The following is a 21,698-nucleotide window of genomic DNA, read 5'->3' on the forward strand; positions in this document are numbered from 1 at the left end:
TTCTGCAGAGTTTCTCACACTGAAGAGGAGACACAACACACACAGTCACACCACAAAAAGGTTATAGAGCGATGTGACACAGTAGAGGAGCTTCATTTCCTACATTATCAGTATCACCACAAAGAGAAACAGGATCAGAGCCATATAAAATATTCCTGTGAGCACAGAAAAAGCCAAAGACAGTAACCGGCTGCATCACGGCTGGTCAGTGGTCCGACTCACCGGCTGCAGACGGCGGGTGGAAACCTGCCACTGGGCCACTAGTTCAGTCACCACGCCCTCCCCTTCCACTATCTGCAAGTTACTGTTTTCTAAACCCCCAAAACTGTCAAAATTCCCCACGTGAAGCAATAACAGCAACAACCTCTATACTGAGCTGGTCCACTTCACAGGAGCTTCTGTGATATCAGGTTACTGACATCCTCAAAGAGCTGCATGCAGCTGTTGAATGATGGGAAATGTGGTTTAACGAGTCCAGAGAACACCACAAGTCTTTGTTGTTTCACTGTCCTGCATTAACAGATCGTTGGCTAATGATTTGTGAGGATCTCATTAAGTCACGACTTAACTTGGTGAGGCAGCACCTTTAACTCTTTCTTAAGTACATGTGGTTATGGCCATCGTTTTGAAACAGCAATTCCTATTTGACTCACTCTGTAGTAGTGGCTGATGTCGTAAACATGCATGCATGGCTTAGTTCCTGATGAGCTGTATATTAAATATATGTATAATAAAGGCATTCTATATCTATTTCTATTTAACTCATGATGGTCTGTTCATTAGTTAAGCATTAATGAATGCAGATGTGAACACCAGTATTGTAAAGTGTAAAGGACCTTTCTTTAGCGCTGCCACAGCGTTATAGTAGAACACATGTGGCTGTGCAAGACTGTTTTTGATTTAGGAAAGTAAACAGGAAGTGTTGGGTTCCAAGAGTATTCCACTTTGCCACTTCCTGCCACCTGATCAGAGCGTACCTGGCCAGGTCTACATAGTTCTCCCTGCAGTGACTCTGAGCTTCATCCCAGCTCAACTCTTGATTGACCAAAACAAAGTCTGCGTCCCCGTCGTCGTCCAAACCTGGAAATAAATTACAAACAAAGTCAGTCATTCATTTTGATAGAGATCGATTCTATTTCATATTTCTTTCTATTTTCTTATCATTTAATTCTTCTCTTGAGAATTGAGCAGCAGCAACTGACCCAATTTCCTCTCGATGATCAATAAAGTATTGAAGAATTAAAGAATTGTTGTTGGTAGTTTTCAGCATATAATTATTTTTTTTTTAAAATGTCCTATTAGGTTCACTTCCAGCAGATTATTCTTCTCCATTTAGAGAAACTTTTAGAGAAATAATGTGCTTCTATGTACTAGACTGCCAAATGTTTGTACAGTAGGTGCAGAGGCCTACAAAACAGCAAGGTCCACACTGAGAAAAGGCATCAGGAAAGCTAAGCACTGCTACAAACAACGCATCGAGGAGCACCTTAACAGCTCAGACTGTCAACGAGTGTGGCAGGGCATCAAAACCATCACCGGCTACAACAGCAACAGCTCCACGCATGCACAAGTTCATTCCTCCCTGATGACCTGAACCACTTCTTTGCCAGGTTTGACTGCCCTGACAGTACTAACAACACGTTCGCACAGCAGGGACCCTCTCCACCGGTGCTGACGCTGAGCCATCATGTGAGACGGACCCTACAGCACATCGACCCCAACAAGGCCACTGGACCTGAGGGAGTACCAGGGTGGGTTCTGAAGCACTGTGCAGGGGAACTGACAGCAGTGCTCACAGACCTGTTCAACATCTCACTGCTGCAGGCCTCTGTCCCCACTTGCCTCAAGTCAGCCATAATCATTCCTGTAACAAAACGATCAGCCATCAGGTCCCTCAATGACTATCGGCCAGTGGCTCTGACTCCGCTGGTGATGAAATGTTTTGAGGGTCTTGTAATGGGACACTTAAAGAACAGCATCCCCCCCTCCATGCATGTTTTGAGCCACAACCCCCGCAGAACAACTCGTTTCACTAACAGAATTTGATCCATTCAGCCCGATTACATTTGGAAAGTCTAGAAGAGCCGCCCAATTAAATTATTTTATTCCCACTCTAGTTAGCCGAGAGCTAAACCGGAAGTTAGCTGGCTAGCTTGGCGGAAGTCTCTAGTGCGCCCACTTCCAGTTTCTTCCCGGAACCGAATAACAAATCCGAAGTTTCTTTTTAGAAGCCTGAATCCGAACCCGAATACAAATAGTGCAATGGCTGTACACCCCTAAAATGCAGGGAGATTGTAGTAAATGGACCACATGTTCAAAATCCCTGGGATGGTCCTTTACATGTTGATGAAGGGACCTTCCTGTTCCAGAGACACTGAGACTCTGGAAGAGGTGTGAGGACATGATGTGGTGTTTCTGGAAGTTTGTTGGACATGGTCTGTTTATTCACTGTAGTTATATATTAAAAATTAACTCACCTTTGTAGCACACAGAGCGATATTGATCATCGCATTCGTATAAAGTCCATTCGGAGCTACCGCGCACCGCAACACAGAAATATTCTGTTCCAAAGATGGGTTCACCAGAAGCCCAGTTCCTGTACTCCCTCTCCCCTGGTCCGTAGAAGCTGCTGTCCTGCAGAGACCAGCGGAGGTCAGGGTGATAGAGACCGATCCAAGCTAAGCCTGTGCAAGAACAAAACCAAACATGTTTGTAATTAAAGGCGCATTCTGTAAATTGCTTGCATAATTATTGAGCCTCGCTAATATGTACATAGAAATATTGTTTGAGTGAGTGTTCATGCAAAATTTACTCATGTTCATCCATTCATTCATTAATTTTTATTTAATCTTGGAAACACACTGAGGACAAATCCTCATTTTCAGTTATGCAGAGGAAACCCAACATAAAGGCAGTATAAATAAAAACAACAAAGACAACTAACAATATAATTCAGAAATAATAGAAACATATATGTTTATGTTGTACAGTATTGAACATAAATGTTTCCATTTGATGTTTTGCACCAGATTTAGCACAGAGCTAATTTTCACCTAGCAACGCCATAGCAACTACCCCAAACACCATAGCAACTGCCTAGCAACACCATAGCAACCACCCCAAACACCATAGCAACTGCCTAGCAACACCATAGCAACCATCAGGAACACCATAGCAACTGCCTACAAACACCATAATGACCTCTCAAATAACCATAGCAACTGCCTAGCAACCATCTAGAACAGGGGTCACCAATCATGTGCCATGGAGGGCCGAGAGGCTGCAGGTTTTCATTCCAACCAAGACCTCCACCAGGTGACTTCACTGATCACCTCACCTTGTATCAGAAAGGAGGAGCTAATCAGTGAAATCACCTGGTGGAGGTCTTGGTTGGAATGAAAACCTGCAGCCTCTCGGCCCTCCATGGCACATGATTGGTGACCCCTGATCTAGAACAACATAGTAACTTCCTGCCAATGCCCTAGCAACAGCAACCACTTAGCAAGACAATTACAACCCAAACAGCCTGCATGCAGCACAGCGAGGGGAGTTTCTTCAGAAACTTTTCATGTGTTGTTGCTTTGGCTGGTGACCAGTAGAACAACACAGACATAACAATACAACACAACCAGCAGTTATAGTTCTGCTTATTGAAAACAACATAAAGGAGGAGTGCTTTTCCCTTTTTCACTCTATGTGTATGTTAGAAACAGCATCAGCGTCTCTGTGTGGGTGCGGTGGTGTTTCCATGATTTGAACTCTGACCTCTGAGTCACAGCGTGCTGCGCTTCACCAGCACAACTCACAAATCAGTTAATATAAACCTGTAAGTGATTAGAGCCACAACATTTTTTTTTTTTTTTTTGGGGGGGGGGGGGTAATTTATGAATTACTGTTATCCCGATAAATGACCCAAAAATCTACAAGAAATTTGTTTTTAAAAGAAAATGACCTGAAAATTAGCAACAAAATATATATAAAAATAACAAGAAAATTATATCTGGATCAGATTTCTTAGGTTTAAATGCTGGAAACAAACCAAAACATCTCTTGATATCAGAGTCCCTGAAGGGCAAAGTCACTTAAAGCTTCTGGAAAGGTAACTTAGGACATGAAGAAGTGTGAAAACCCCTGGACCACAGAGAGGACTTGCCTGTGTGGCTTGATGTGCTCTGGAGAAATGGTGAGACTGAGTCTGAGTCCAAAAAGGTGGCCAGGTCGACGTAGTTCTCTCTGCAGAAGCTCTGAGCCTCGGTCCAGTTCATTTGTGTCTCCACAAAGTGATACTGGAGAGACCCAGCGAAGGCAACGCTGACCAGTGATCCTGCAACAACACATATCAGTTTAATAATGATAGGAATATGAATATGAATACATACAGCCACGAGCCGCAATTCACAGGGTCAAAGACCAAAAGCCAGTCTGTAAATCAGTATGACTTATTGACCTGTATATTACTGACAGACTGAATGTCTAAAAACAGCCAAACAGCAACAGCAGCTGCACGTCTGCCAGTGGAGAGACGAGGACTGAGCAGACGCTTTGCCTCCGCTGGACACTGGACAGCCGCACAGCTGAGCTTCAAAGGTTAAAATGTGTAAAATAAATAAATAAATAAATAAAAATAAATAAAAAAACATCAATAATAAATGACACATGCCACCGCTGGGAAACTTTCTGGAGGCTGTGGGCGCAAACCAGACTTCAGTTTTCTACCTTGGTGCCTTCCCTTCATTATGAACCACCACTTTATTTAATAAATAAATAAAAATCTGTTAAAATGTTAAATTACTTAAGTCTAACTAGTCCCACATCCTTTGAACAAATAGTAAAATGCTGCTTTTATAATGTCCAATCTTCAGATCAACAAGTACAAAACGTATTCATTTGTTTATGAGTTGACTCCCTTTTGCTCACTTTTATTTACATATATTAGTTATTTATAGTTGCTTTTTAGAACCTGTTTATTTATCCTGACTAATATTAGTCTCTTAAACTTAATTACTTTTCTTACTTTCTGATACATAATTATTCACTAAAGGTCATGACAGCTGAGCTCCAGAGTTTCCAAAAACCACTAAAGACTGTGCAAGGTGTAAATATTTTAAATCTCATTTAATGATCAGACATCAGTCACTGACCTGTGAGCAGAAAGATGAGCAGCCCCACAGCCACGCTGCGCACATTTTTAACCTGAAAGAACAATATACACAATATTAGCCCATTTTTCTTTAGTTGCTGTCTTTGCAGCTGTTTGCAAACCTCAGTTCACCTCTTTTCTAGTTCACCTTGGTCTTACATTTGAGATAAATATGCACCAATATATCAGCTGTAAATACATTTTCTCCAGACAATAAACAGTTAAAATATGGAATAAATAATAAATCTCACCTCTTCTGTCATTGAGCCGTACTCTGTTTTCTCAGTGCTCAGCACTTTTCAAATGCCCATCACCATCAGAGTCATATTTATATCTGAGCTCAGCTGTGGGTGAGGTGGAATGTGTTTGTGTTTTGCTGCCAGTTGTTGTTGTTTATGATGATGATGATGATGCATATGATACATAATTTGCCCGTTCTCTATAACCACTTCACTGGCCTAACGACTGAACAGCCTTTACGTAGCTTTGGTTTCAACTCATCTGAACTCATTTGAAGAACTTAACAACATGTTCTCATCGCCAGGGCGTCAAACACCAACGCCTCATCACAACGCTTCGCATCTGACGCCGACGCCAAAGGGCGGCTTTCACGTCGACTGTACTACCTGGTTAAAGGTCGAGAGAGGTCAGGCTCCAGCTCAAAACCCCTTAACAAACAACAGAGCACAACAAACAGGATGACACCTCACAATAGTTTGTTGTATGATGGAGAACTGAGGTGATGCACTGAGGAATGAGGGATGAGGGGATTATGGGTTAGGGGATGAAGGGTTGCAGGATGAAGGTTAAAGGGATGAGGGTCGAGAACAGATGGGTGGAGGAGTTTGATGACTGATTTATGTAGACTGGAGATGGGGGTGGAGGGGTGGAGAGGTGGTGGGGTTTGGGGGGGTGGGCGTCGAACCTTGTGCCTTCTGATGATGTCATCAGGTTGAGTCCCCGGTGGTTCCTGTATTCAAGAGATTAGGGATGGAAAACTCAGCTCTGAAAGAAAGAGAGGAACATTTATCCTCCTGTCGATATCGGCGCTCCTGTGTGCTCAACCCCTCCGAAGCGTCTCACGCCGCCAAACGACGCTTTGGGCCTCTAATTGGTGGCTTTTGTGTCGAGATCAGACGCTGAAGGGCGTGACTGAGCAGCGAGGTGAGCTGGTTTGTGTGTGTGTGTGTGTGTGTGTGTGTGTGTGTGTGTGTGTGTGTGTGTGTGTGTGCCAGGGCTGTAGGCTGTGTGCTGGAGGCTGCAGTGGATTGTTAGCTGATAGAGGGACTGCTGTAAAAACCTGATACTGCAGTGAATAATGACGCTTCTGCTGTTTTCCACTCTTTATGTAACGAACACAATGAAAAGACACGCTACATGCATGTATTTTCTGAAGGTGCAGGCCTGCTGTGGTGCCAGAAACTGAAATAGAAACTGTAAAAATAAAAACATGCAGCCGTCAAAGACCACAGAGGACGCTGCGTGCTGTAGAATAATGTCCAGTGAGACGGCAATACAAACTAAAGGAGACTGACACACACACACACACACACACACACATACACACACATTCTGACGCTCTGTACCACACCTGACAGGTGGTTCAACAGGTGAGGCAGGTAAACCAGCGGCACGGCAGGTCACATGACAGCAACGACACTTTAAACCCTGGATGTCGGAACGGCAGAATCACTGTTTTTGTTTGTTTGTTTGTTTGTTCAAATAATAACAATAATATGAATATGTACATGAATATTTCTTTAAATGGCAGCTTCAACAACAAAGTTTCCAGAGCACAAAAACAATCAAAGATGAAGTTGAAACAGGAAAATAAAAGCACCCAAACAGCCAACAGAGAACAGAAGCACGCTGAAGGATGAGGACAGTGGAGATAAAATATTAATAAACAAATGAAGTAAAATCAAATTAAATTAAATAAAAAGACAGTAAAAAGATACAAGGAAACTAAAAGACCTATGTTTTCAATCAGGCTTTTATTTTGGAGTAATGGTCCAGCCTTAGTTTTTCAGTTTAAAAGGGTTAGGGTTTCATAGTTATTTTTAACCTTGTGTTTTTTTTTTTGTTTGTTTGTTTGTTTTTTTAATTTAATTTAATTTAATTTTAGTTTAGTTTATTTTGTTGATTTTTGTTTTTTGTTTTTAACTTTTTATAGTTTTTATTGTCATTTATTTTTAGCTGAGCGTACTTTTTATTGTTGTCTGTTGTTTTTATTTTTATTTGATTTTATTTCTGTTGTTTTTTTTTTGTTTGTTTGTTTTTGTTTTGTTTGTTTTTTTTAATCCTGCAGCATGAAGCGTTTTGGGCTGTGTGTTTGTGCAAAAGCTGCTGTATAAATACAGTTGAGTTAATCATTTTCTTTAGGAAAAGGGATTTATTGATTAACAAAATCATCATCAAAACAAATAAAATCATCATCAAAAAAAATTAAATGAAATACACACTGTAAATAAAAATATATCAGCAACAAACATGACATTTGCAAGGACAAAAATAACAACAAAACAATAATAATGATAATCACTTGACATTTTTATTCAATCACAGGTTTTTATTCTTTTCAAATCAAATCAAATCAAAATTTCTTTAACGTGGTTGTTTCATTTTAATTAAGAGATTAAGATACCTTTATTGCAATTTCATATGCACTGACATACGTACAAAACAAAATTGCATTTCACACTACAAAAAAACCCCCACTTCATTAAAAAGGTGGATCCAGTGTTCACCACAGCAGGTTTGGACACGCTGCTGCCGTCTCTGACCGTCTGCCTCCTCTGTGTCAGGAAGTCTTTTCCACTAATTGTTGTGGGATGATTGTATTGAAAGCAGAGCTGAAGTCAGTGAATAATATCCTGGCATAGGTGTGTTCCAGATGTGACAGGTGCAAGGTGGAGTGTGGTCGATACAGCATCCTCGGTGGACCGGTTCGCTCTTTGTGCGAACTGTAAAGGATCCAGATCCGCGCTCAGGCCTGCCCTAATGTGATCCATGAGTAGTCGCTCGAAACGTTTCATAGCGCCTGGGTTTAGGGCCACAGGACGATAGTCGTTCATGCAAACTGGATTTGTTTTTTTGGCACTGGCACAATTATGGCACTCTTCCAGGAAGAGGGCACTCTGGCTTGTCTGATGGAGTTGTTGAAAATGTCTGTGTAAACCACCTTCAGCTGTTCTGCACAGACCTTCAAGACCCGACCCAGTACGTCGTCTGGTCCAGCGGCCTTGTGAGGGTTTGTTTTGGAAAAGACCCTCTTCACTCCCTCAGTGGACAGTTGAAATGCCTGCTCTGTGGATTGGCCTGGCCGGCGACCTGTCTAAAAAAAAAAAAAAAAAAAAAAAACACGCGCAGGCCACCAGGCCAGTGACAGGCCGGCGCTTCGGGAAATCTCCCGGTTCTCCCGATGTACAGTCCGGGCCTGGCTTTATGAGTAATTTCTAGTGTGTTATTCTTAGTTAATAAGATGTTAACAAATGATAGGCCTGATGTGGTGGGGGTGGGGGGTGGGGGATGGTTCACCCAGGGCGCAAAACTAGCCAGGACCTCCTCTGTGCGCGTGCCTTATATACGCGAATGAGGAATTAATATCATCACATATTATTGCTCGATATGGTGCTAAAACGCTTGTGTGGACACAAATCGTTCAATATTATTAATAATAATGATAATAAACACATGCATTTATCAATTCCCAAGTGATTCCTTCCTGTAAATAAACAAAAACGTTTTTCTCATTAGCCTAACTATAGTGGACCACAGCTATATATGTTTGACTTATTTATCTATTTATTTATATAGTCATACATTTATTTGGCCTAAAAATGCATAGAACTTGCATACTTTGAGCCTATGGTGGAATTACTATGAAATATTCATTATTGTGCCATTATGCTTATGTGTATGACTTCTAAATGGCTAATGATCGTAATTTATTAAGTTATTTTTACAAATGTGAATGTTGCTGGATACAACAAGCTTTGCTTTGCAATTATTAAGAAGAGAACAGAAGAAGAGTTCAACAAGTTCAAAAAAAAAAAAAAAAAAAAAAAAAACTGCATATGTGTCAGTGGGTTTATGCCTGTGCCTATAGAGAGCATGCAAAATATGAGCCAGGTGACAGATGTAATTAAACATGAAGTGAAGTTGCATCACCCAAAGCAGACTGCAGTAAAGGTAAGCTGAGATGCTTAACCAACATGAGATGATTTTTGTACCATATTACCATATCCTGTTAATATGAGAAAGATAGAGGAAACTGTAAAAATGAGTAAGTATGTATAGCTTAGCAAGGGACAAGCAGAGACTGGGGAGGTTCATGCCAAAACTAACAACACAGAATTCATGGAGCCCTTTCAAAATGCTTCAGTCAAATGTTCTGATGTCATATGAACACAAAAATAAACAAAATTTTGGTTAAAGTCCTGAGTGTTGCAGGGTTCTATTTCAAACTCCTCAAAAAAACTGAAAAAATGTGGGTGTAGCTCACTGACTACAAAGCCACACCCACACCCTGCCAGGATGACATCAGCTTCCTCAATGAGCTCACTAACTTCTTAGGAAGGTTTGAAGCTCTGAACAGCAACCCTGTGAGGAAAGCGACCCCCCACCCCGATGAACAGACACTCAGGCTCGAAACCACTGCCGTGAGGAGAGCCCTGAGGGAGGTCAACGCATGGAAAGCTGCAGGCCCTGACAACATTCCTGGACGGCTGATCAAGGAATGTGCAGACCAGCTGGCCCATGTGCTCACAGACATTTCCAACACCTCACTGAACCAGGCTGTCGTCCCCCCGTGTTTCAAGTCAGCCACAATAATTCCAGTGCCCAAGAAACCAGCCATCACATGCCTTAATGACTTTCGCCCCGTTGCACTCACATCCACCATCATGAAGTGCTTTGAGAGGGTGGTTAAGGACCACATCATCTCCATATTCCCCTCGTCGTTCGACCCATTCCAATTTGCATACCAGCCAAACCGCTCCACTGAGGATGCCATCTCCACTGCTCTCCACCTGAGCCTGGAGCACCTGGAGGGGAAGAACACCCACGTACGGATGCTGTTCCTGGACTTCAGCTCAGCATTCAATACAATCATCCCCCAGGACCTGGTATGCAAATTGGAGCCCCTGGGCCTCAAAACCTCCCTGTGTAACTGGCTGCTGGACTTCCTCACCGACAGAACCCAGTCTGTCCGAGTGGGGAACAACACCTCCAGTGTCATCTCCCTGAACACCGGCTCCCCCCAAGGCCCCCTGCTGTTCACCCTGATGACCCACGACTGTCGCCCCAGGTACAGCAGCAACCACATCCTGAAGTACGCGGACAACACAACAGCTGTAGGCCTCATTCAGGACGACAATGAACTGGCTTACAGGGAGGAAGTGCAACATCTTGTGGACTGGTGTCAGGAGAAAAACTTGGTCCTGAATGTCGACAAAACTAAGGAGCTCATCGTGGACTTCAGGAGATCCAGACCCAGCCACACACCCCTCCTCATCAACGACACAGCCGTGGAAGTCGTGAGCACAACCAAGTACCTGGGGGTGCATATCACCGACAACCTCGGCCAGTCACTCCACACCTCCTCCCTGGCAAAGAAGGCACAGCAGCGCCTGCACTTCCTGCGGCGGATGAGAAGAGCCTCCCTCCCCCCTCCCATCCTAACCACCTTCTACAGAGGGACCATCGAGAGCCTGCTGACCAGCTGCATCTCCGTCTGGTCTGGGAGCTGCAGGGCCTCAGACTGGAAGTCTCTGCAGAGAGTGGTGAGGACGGCAGAGAAGATCATCGGGACCCCGCTCCCTCCCATCCAGGACATAGCAGACAGCTGCAGCTTATCCATCTGTAGTTATAGTTTCTTCAGGCCCAGGGTGTGTGGTCCAGATCCGGGAGGCCCCCTGGGATGAGGAGAATGACCTATACTCTCCACCCTGCTGCTACGATGTTTCTGTTGTTTACACTGTTTATTCTGTTTTATCTATTTATTCTTTCTTGCACTCATTATTATTTAGCTCTTTTTTATGCACTAGTTATATAAATTATATTTTAATTATTTAAACTGCCCCACAATTCCACCTCTGTTGTAATCCGGAAGCCAAGCAATGACATTTTGTTGTAAAAAAAAAAAAACTCACTGCTGTGTTTTTTTGTACAATGACAATAAAGAAAGTCTAAGTCTAAGAAGAGGATCATGTGCTTTATTGTGATGGCCTACCAAGGTGTAAACAGTGAGAATATTTACAAAAATATGCAAAAAAAAAAAAAAAAGGAAAAAATAAAATCAAAATTCTCCATGTACAAGATTTCAAAAGTAATACAGAGTCCTCAATAACTCAATTTAAAGTTGATACTTTTGGGGATGGCTGTCAGAACTGTTTATTTTTTCACTTTTTATTTGTAAAGTTCACATAATAGTAAACATAATAGTACATAAAAAATTAAAAATTCCATGCACTACATATATTTATGTGTTTTTTTTTTTTACAGAAATTATTAATAAGTCTTGTAAATTTGGACTTAAATTAATCTTTTATCAAAACAGAAACAATGAACAGCACCTTCATCCTATTGCGGGCCTGGAGAAAAGTGCCTCCAAAACACAAACAAACAAACAACTGAAAGTCGGTCAAAGTGTGGGAAACCATCTCAACATTCAACATTTAACCCTCCTATTATGTTTGAGGTCAATTTGACCCCAGTCAATGTTTAACGTCTCTAAATAAATGATTAAATTAATCAAAATGATTTTTTTTTTTTTTTTGCTTCATACACTAGGCCTATATTACCAAAAGTATTCGCTCACGTGCCTTTACTCATACTATGAACTGAAGTGCCATCCCATTCCTAACCCATAGAGTTCAATATGATGTCGGTCCACCTTTTGCAGCTATTACAGCTTCAACTCTTCTGGGAAGACTGTCCACAAGGTTGAGGAGTGTGTTTATAGGAATTTTTGACCATTCTTCCAAAAGCGCATTGGTGAGGTCACACACTGATGTTGGTCGAGAAGGCCTGGCTCTCAGTCTCCGCTCTAATTCATCCCAAAGGTGTTCTATCGGGTTCAGGTCAGGACTCTGTGCAGGCCAGTCAAGTTCATCCACACCAGACTCTGTCATCCATGTCTTTATGGACCTTGCTTTGTGCACTGGTGCACAGTCATGTTGGAAGAGGAAGGGGCCCGCTCCAAACTGTTCCCACAAGGTTGGGAGCATGGAATTGTCCAAAATGTTTTGGTATCCTGAAGCATTCAAAGTTCCTTTCACTGGAACTAAGGGGCCAAGCCCAGCTCCTGAAAAACAACCCCACACCATAATTCCTCCTCCACCAAATTTCACAGTCGGCACAATGCAGTCTGAAATGTACCGTTCTCCTGGCAACCTCCAAACCCAGACTCGTCCATCAGATTGCCAGATGGAAAAGCGTGATTCATCACTCCAGAGAACGCGTCTCCACTGCTCTAGAGGCCAGTGGCGGCGTGCTTTACACCATTGCATCCGACGCTTTGCATTGCACTTGGTGATGTGTGGCTTGGCTGCAGCTGCTCGGCCATGGAAACCCATTCCATGAAGCTCTCTGCGTACTGTACTTGGGCTAATCTGAAGGTCACATGAAGTTTGTAGCTCTGTAGCAATTGACTGTGCAGAAAGTCGGCGACCTCTTTGCACTATGCGCTTCAGCATCCGCTGACCCCTCTCCGTCACTTTACGTGGCCTACCACTTCGTGGCTGAGTTGCTGTTGTTCCCAAACGCTTCCATTTTGTTATAATAGAGCTGACAGTTGACTGTGGAATATTTAGGAGTGAGGAAATTTCATGACTGGATTTTTTGCACAGGTGGCATCCTATGACAGTTCCACACTGTAAAAAAAAACCCGTTGTTTTTACGGAAAAAAACTGGCAGCTGTGGTTGCCAGAATAATATTGTAAAAAATACAGCAGAGTGTAAACCACATTACTGAAGCAACTGTAAATTTTACAACTTAAAACTGTTATCATTTACAAAATAACATTTTAAAAATGACATGCTGAACTGGTAAATTCAACATCCCTTTTAAGTCAAATTAGCATGACCATGCCGTTATTAAAGCCATTTTTTTCTGTACAATTTACATGTGGTGGTTGCTTATTTTACATCTAATCCCATTAAATTTCACTGAAAAACTTCAGACAAAAGGCATTATTAAACAGTAAAGGCCTCATTATAAGATAGTAATTTTTACTGTTTTTTCCTGCTAATTTTATTAAAAGGTTGTGTATTTTGTAATATTAAAAGCATTGTTTTGTAGTGAAATAAACATCTACATACTATAACTGAATTAAGACTCACAGGCACAGACACAAACGCAAACTCTGACACAACGTCAAACAAAGATTTTCATCTGTAATGTTTACTGTTAAAACTTAAAGAACTAAGCCACCTAAAGAAAACTTTTTGACGACTGATTGACCACTTCTATATTTTATGGTTACAACTGCACTTTCTTATGTTTGGCTTTTACCAGAAATGTGTAGAGAACTATACCCTGTGGTATGGAGCAATTAGACCTTTTTAAAAATCAAGTACAATACCAACTCGTTATTTTAATATTTTATTAATTATTGCAAAGTTATGCAAAAATATTTTCAGTTTTGAACAGTTGTGTGTATTTTGTTTGTCTCAACATCAAACTAAGGAATTAAGTATTCCTTTCCATTTTTCCTCAAAGGAAAAACAAACAAACATTTGAAATAATGCCTCGAATATGAAAAAATTCAATTGCAACAACTATAACCAGTCTATAACGTATTTTTATCTGTAACATTTACAAATAAAGCTTAATGAACTAAGCATGAAGAAACCTTCTTCAATCAGGGTGAGGATTCTGGGGTTGTAGACAGGAACTGTCGCTCTTCTCCACTTCGGTGCCTTCTGTGTTGATGGTGGAAAAGCATCTTGGGAAACAGAAGAAAACAGACAAATATGTAATGAATGCACTAAGACTCACAGACATACACAGACTCAGACAGACAGACCCACAGATACACACAGGTTCACAAACAGAGGCAGACACTCATAGGCACACAAACGCAAACTCTGACACAACTTCAAATATTTTCATCTGTAACGTTTATTGTTAAAGCTTAACCCTCTGTTACACCTTGACACATTTATGTGCCACACAAGGTCTGAGGTGACAATATTTGTGTGTGCGCGTGTCTGCTGTGTGCGCGTTGCACTGCTTTAAAATGAGTGAACTCAGGACCTTCCTCAGCATGAATAAGTTTGAATAAACTAAAAATAAACTGAAAGTGAAAAATCATGTTGATTTTTTTAATTGACACTTTGAATATTGAACAGCTTTATTTTGATTAGCATGCAAAAGGAGGTAGTATATAATGTATAATTATAAAAATAACAATGCAAAAAAAAAAATCAATGTTGCTGCTAATCTTTCACATATACCAGGCTGCCATAATAAAACAAAAAATGATCCAGTTTGCATCAATTATATGAAAATAAATCAAATAAAATGCTTTTTTAGATCAAAAAATTAAAGGGCAATTAAAGGGTTAAAAAAAAAAAATACTATTTGATATGTATGGTTAGGGCAGAAGTTGCTTTCCAAAATAAAAAAAGATTTTCAAAATGATAATTCACAATTTTTTTATAGCTTTAATTTTCAAGCACACATTTTTGTGTGAAGGTGTGTTAGTGTAAGTATTTTGAAGGTGTATCAGAGGGTTAAAAGACTAAGCCACCTAAAGAAAACTTTTATCTGTTACTGGGGCATCACCACAAACAATGACTTGTCTACGGCTTCAGCCTAAACATTTTTTGGTTCATTTATTTATATGTACAGCTTTACTGTGGTGCATCTATGTTTGATTGACTTAGGGACCGAAAATTAAACTACTACTAAGACTTACTTGAGTCTTTATTCACATGTCCCGCCACTCATGATCTGAAAGGTCTTGTATCAACGTGAGGACTCTGGGGTTCACGTGTAGACGGGAGGTGCTGGTCTTTTCCACTTTCGTGCCCTTCTCGGGATTTATGGAGAAAAAGCATCTTGGAAAAACAGGAGAAAAACAGAGACATGTATTATTGATAAAATAACTTCCAAAACAACAATAAAATACTACATCAAGCAACTTTTTTTTGGCTTTTTTTGTTACAGTTCAATAAAAAGAAAATGTTGGCTGAACAATCCAAAATGACACACCTCTGCAGGAACTCCAGGGTGGATGCCAGTCCGGATGGATAATGGATGTTGAAGTTGTAGTAGCTTCCAAACATCAGACACAATGATGACACAAAGGAGGGGATGTTCTCCTGAACAATGGTTCTGTCAACACTGAGCATACATCGTGTGGCAGTAAAGCAGGATTGCCCTAAAAAAGGGAAGGAAATCAAAAACAAACATAAGTGAAACAAATGGTTGTGCTCCTCAAACACTTCCAGGCACAGACAGACTTAAAGACTCACACAGGTATATTCTCTCTCACACACCCACAGGATTTACACTGTTCACAATAACAAAAACAAGCAGAATTCATTCAGACATCAAATGAAAAACAGCAACAAAAAGTTAACTTACCACAGACAATGATGGTAGGAGTTAAGGGGAGCTTGTCCGTCTGGACTTCCCCTGCCAGACAGGTGTCCTCCACATTAGAAAGCATCATCTCTTCCCTTTCGTCAAAATAGGCCAGCAGCAGCAGGACCATTTCTTTCACATCTTCAGAGCAGCCGCTCCGCTCAGCACCTCTCAACATTTTCACCTTGGTTGCAGCCTGCAAGAACTTCTTGCTCTTGGTCATGCAAACTGTACTCAGGAAGTTCAGGAGCCGCTTCCCCTTCAGGTCCACATTCTGTATGAAAGTTTCTTTAAGTGCTACTCCTGTGAGCTCTTTGAAGTGCACACCCATGCCAAGTTCACTGAACCAAGAGGGCCAGCCTTCCAGGAGGTCTTTTATATTTTTCCCCTCGTTGACTTGTTTTCGTTGTGTGTAGAATGTTGCCTTCATTAATTGTTTGACCGCCTCCTGATCTGCATGGGTTTGCCGGGACATCCGCCTCAGTTTTTCTTGCTTCTCTTGCTGGCTCTCCAGGGTCTCTCCAAGGGGCAGGAATTTTACATACCAGTTGATGCACCCATATGTGTCCTGGATCGCTGCTCTTTGTTGCGGAGAGATTTCATCTGTGTCAGAATCATCTGTGCGACTCTTTCTTTTTCTTATTTTTGGTGTTGTAGATCTCTTCACGTTCTCTACTCTATTTTGCAGTTGCTTCACAAGAGAGTGGTAACCTGGGCCTATGACATCTCCCTCTATAATGTCTTGCAAAGATTTTGGATACTTTGCCACCATCTTTTTGGCAACATCTGTTGAGTTTCTCTTACTCACTGAAGAACTTTGTCGCATCATATCAGAAACAACGATGCGGACCATCTCCCTTCTTAGACGAGGGCTCGGCCGTTTTCCCCTCTCTAGAGTCTGAATTAACTCTTCTGGGAACTTGTCCCATGGAACCTGGTATGTATTCACCCAGTCAACACCAGGGCTTTGGCAGCTGCTGACAGAGTCTGAAGATGGACTTCTGGGTGAGACAGACTCCAGGGATGGTGGAAGTGCTGGTGAGGGACTAGATGCGCTGCTACTTTCAGCAGTTTGGCCTGCAGAAAGACACACGGACATAGAGAGAGAGAGAGAGACACACACACACACAAACACATTATGAGAATGTTTTTGTTTTTCTATGGGAACTAACTGCATCCCATGTTGGAATACTTACTTCTCAATTTCCAAGCAGCAAGCACCTTTCTGGCTTGAATGGGCCTCAAAGCCGTCAACAAATCACTTTCCTCGAGAAACTTGAAATCATCACTCGTCTCGATGCCAAGGGACTGCAATGTCTCCTCCAAAATGTCTTTCGATACATCAGCTAGGTCAGGTAGGACCTCATTGATGGCACTCCGCAAAAATGTTGTCTCCAAGTCTGTCATTTCTGGTACAATGAGAAAAATAACATGCAAAATGAAATGTTTTTGTGTTTTCTCCCCACAAGTGCCCAAAATCATGTTACTGCCCCCTCAACGTAGCTTACCTGTTCCCACTTGTCTCCTCGACGTTTTTCACGTCCCTTCTCCGACTCCTCCGACTGCTCCTCGCCACTGCTTCAACTTCTTTTCTCCCCGACCGCTCCTCTTTGCCTCTTGCTCCCGCTCCTCGTCACTGCTTCGACTTCTCTTCTCCTCAACTGCTCCTTTTTTTCCCCAATTGCTCCGACTCTTCGTCTCCTGCTCTCGCTCCACGTTTCTGCTCCTCACTCTCCTTGTGTCTGTTCCCACAATTTCAGGTGTCCGCGCCAAGTGCTCCCGCAATAACGTAGCGTCCAATGACAGAAGAGTACACAAACGGTGCTGCTCTATGATTGATCCGAGCAGTTTTAAATTCTAACGCAGCGTTTATGTCTTCCCGTATTTTTTTCCCTATGTGCTCTAGCAGGCTGCGTATTTAATCACAGAAACATAATCTAAAAGAAAGAAAAATAGTGAACTGATTAAAGAAACACACAGAGAGCTTTTTTTTCTTTTGTCTTTTACAGAAAGAGCTGTCAATCTAGATTATATTGTCAAAAAGAGAACTACAAATGCTGTCTCAGTTCTAAACATGTTTATATTGATTCTCAACTAATCCATGATATCATATAGTATTAGTAACAGTACTTATCTGGAAATCACAACATATTAATTTGTAAAATGCTATACAGTTTATTTCAGTTCTATAAACCAAGCTGTATTGCAATTTTAACTGTACTGTGTTGGTTCAAGTATTACATTTTTTCTATGTTTATAATACAGCAACATATAAATTCTACAAGGAAATATCATCCTTTTAACATATACTAACTGTAAAATCAACAATTATTAACTGTTTTGTTTTTCACAATATATTGCTTTAAATTATACATTGATTCATTGTTTTTCTTGTTTTGTTGTTTTTTTATGTCACAATTTTACAGCATATTAATGTTAATTTCACAGACATTTAGACACTTTGACGGTAAAGTGCTGTATAATAGGAATACAGTAGAGTTCAGTTAAAAAAACAGTAAATGAGCTGTAATTTCACTGATTTTCTGTAATATTAACAGTAAAGCACTGTTTATTGAAAAAACACCTTAATACTGTTGAAATTCTGCCGTAAATTTACAGAAATTATTTACAGTGCACGCTGGAATTCACTGAGCTCCTGAGAGCGGCCCATTCTTTCACAAATGTCTTGTTTCACAGTCTGCATGCCTGAGTGCTTGATTTTATACACCTGTGGCCAGGCCAAGTGATTAGGACACCTGATTCTGATCATTTGAATGGGTGAGCGAATACTTTTGGTAATATAGTGTATTTAATGACTTTTCCTAATGTAATGGGTACTACCGGGTAAACATGAATTGCATTCAATCGCACTTACCAGTACCCACAGCATTGACCCTGGTTTAATGTGTTGGCTGGTTGACTGGTTAACAGAGAAACTTCAGAAAGTGAGAGTAAACGGGGTCTTATCAGATGCCCTTTTATCTTCCACTGGCCTCAAGGATGTGTCCTCTCACCACTTTTATTTGTCTTATACACAAATGAGTGCCAGAGTCAGTATGAGAACAGACACATTATTAAGTTTGCGGATGACTCGGTCATTCTGTCTCTGCTCAGTGATGACGACACTGAACACGGTCCAGTCATTGATGTTTTTAGCGACTGGTGCAAACACTCCTTCTTGGACATTAACGATGGAAAAACTTTAATTGATTTCAGGAAGAGGCCTCCATCTATTCCCCGTTTTTATTCATGATCAGGCTTTGGAAGTTGTACAGCAGTACAAATATCTGGGGACAATACTGGACAGCAACCTGACTTTTGATTCCCATATCGATGCTGTCTGTGGAAAGGTCCACCAGTGCGTGTATTTTTATCGGAAGCTCACAAGTTTTAATGTTGACAAGTCTTTTATGAGAATGTTTTACTCCTGTTTTATTGAGTCTGTTTTAACCTTTGCTTTTATATGTTGGTTTGGGTCACTTTCTCTTAAGAACAGGAAAAGACTGACACATATTGTTAGGATGTGTAGTAAAATCGCTGGCACACACCTTGATGATCTCTCCCTGTTATACAGGGTCAGAGCCAGCAGTGCCTGGTCAGAGGAGGAATGATGTGGCAGCTCTGAAATCCCACTGCTCGCTTTGGGAGGAGATCAGAGGAACGTTCTGGAGAACCTGCAGAGGAACCAGGACGGAGGTTTATGTCCTGCATCTCTGGGGTTTATTCATCAGGACTGAGCCTCATGTTGTCAAAACATAGACTGCAAGGAATGAACCCAAACGCACGACTCTCAGGAGTTCAACTAGAGTAATTTAATAACAAGGAAAAGTAACAACTCAAATTCACAATACAAAGTAACAACAGAAAATCTCTCTTAACGAGGAACTGCTGGAAACAAAGGCAAGACAAAAGTATCAAAGAAACAAGAGAACAAAACTATGACAAAACAAAGTAGCAAAGGAAATACAAAACCTGACTTGACCAGACTTGACTTGGCGTGACATGGAGCATGGACAAACACTTGACTTGGCAGGACTAAACAAGACAAAGCAGGGGCCTATTTCACGAAAGGTGGATTAAATAAGCCAGGATATAAGCCAAATCCAGGCTTGCTCAAGCCTGCCCCACACAGCCTGGTTTATTCCGTTCCACTAAAGCCAAGTCAGGCTGAGAAGGAGCGACTTTAGCGAGTCTGGATTGTGAAAGCCAGGCTGGTGCGCGATCACGCCTCCCTTCAAAAGACCATGCCGGTCGATCGTAGATTCCTTGAACGTGACCAATCAAAGCGAAGCAGAGGGCTGCGTCACTCAGTCTGGACGAGACTCAGCGCCTAATGCAAACATATGAGGAAGTAAAGGAGGTTATTAACCGTAAAGGCAATGAAATCTATATTCACTTATTTATATATTTATTTATTTATTCATTCATTTTATTTTTCATTTTATTTTCGTTGTAGCCTACCTATTTGCTATCTGCTTTAATCTGCTCTTGCCTTTTACTGAAGTACTTTGGGATTCTGCACTAACATTGATTTTATATTTCCTTGCCTTTTTCCCCTATATCTTTGATTTATGTACGATGGAAAAATGCCAGTTGTTTATCTTATACCTTCTTAATAAATAAAAAAAAAACTACTTTTATTTTTAAAAAAATTTAAATCACATTTAACTACTGTTTAAAACTCAAAAATCACAAATCAGAAATTACTTAGACATCTCACATTTACAGACCCTGAAGTTTTTTGTTTCTTTCGTTCCTTTCTCCACATTGTTATTTGTTGTTCACTGTAAATCATTGTAATTTCTTTTTTATTATTTTTATACTTAAGTGTATTTACAGCAACGTCTCTACTGAAAAATGTGTGTTGCCTTTATAATTCATGTACTTGACTTGACTTTGATATAATAAAAGCGAAATAAAAAAACGTAAAGGCAATTAAAGCAAGGGAGACAGCGTGGCAAAGTGTCGGCGACAAACGTAATGCATAAGTCGTCCAAACATATATATATTAGCCTGTTTATATTATTATTATTTAGTCCATAAATATATAGGCTAAGCAGTTGTCAACCTACTAATCTCCAATGCTATAGGCCTATTATATGCGCTCTATCTATCACTCTATGCAGTGCCGTGCAATGTCCCGATTGCATGGCAATACCAATTAAATGTGTTCTTCCATAGTTATGAGAGACTGAGAGTGACAATGATTATATCACATGAGCCATTGTGAAACAACTATGATTCATGGTCACACACTATTAGAGTAGTATAGGCTAATTAAATTGATTATATCTTAATGCATTTCTTTTCATTTTATTTGAATGTAGTATAATTTGAAATTAGTCCATATACTAAGAGGTGTTGAATTAACAAAGTCATTGGTTTACAATTGGAGTCATTAACTAATAGTAATCTCACAAAGTTGAACAACAGGGCAGTGGATTAATTTAAACTTGACTTCTAGCCTGGTCCGGAGCAGGCTAAGGCTTAGGCTAAGTTTCCATGGTAATTAAGGTGGGATTACTTTCATGAAACCGAGTTCAGGCTAATTATAGCCAGGTTTACTGGCCAGGTTAATGTCGCAAGATAATCCACCTTCCATGAAACCCATTAATCCCTAACCCTGGCTACATTAAGCCAGGATAGCTGCTAAATCCAGGCTTAAAGCCTAATCTAGGTTTCGTGAAATAGGCCCCAGGACGAACTGGCACAGGACAAAGGGAAACACGCCCTGCGTTCCAAATCGCATACTTATACTTTTTACTTTTAGTATGTACTGCAGCTGCCCTTACAAAGTATGTAGTTTAGTATGTATTGGGACATACTAATTCTTTTTTTCCCTACTAAATAGTATGGTAGTATGGGTATTGGAACGCAGGGCCAGACTATATATACACACACAAGGTAATGGGGAACAGGTGGAAACAATCAGGGCGTGGCAGACAATCAGACCAAGGGAAACAC

General features: G+C 40.9%; 1 protein-coding gene across 1 annotated transcript; it reads right to left on the bottom strand.

The window, feature by feature from the left end:
* Positions 1-13,793: 13,793 nt before the first annotated feature.
* Positions 13,794-17,141, bottom strand: LOC115378264 (uncharacterized). Its single transcript, XM_030078454.1, has 5 exons — positions 16,997-17,141; positions 15,735-16,811; positions 15,360-15,528; positions 15,064-15,205; positions 13,794-14,088 (listed from the first exon to the last, which is right to left on the bottom strand). Exons 1-4 carry the CDS (start codon positions 17,139-17,141, stop codon positions 15,076-15,078), a joined length of 1,521 nt encoding a protein of 506 aa, XP_029934314.1. The 3' UTR covers positions 13,794-14,088; positions 15,064-15,075.
* Positions 17,142-21,698: the final 4,557 nt, after the last annotated feature.

Source organism: Myripristis murdjan, chromosome 19 (genome assembly GCF_902150065.1).
Source record: "Myripristis murdjan chromosome 19, fMyrMur1.1, whole genome shotgun sequence".
In the NCBI taxonomy this organism is placed as follows: Eukaryota; Metazoa; Chordata; class Actinopteri; order Holocentriformes; family Holocentridae; genus Myripristis; species Myripristis murdjan.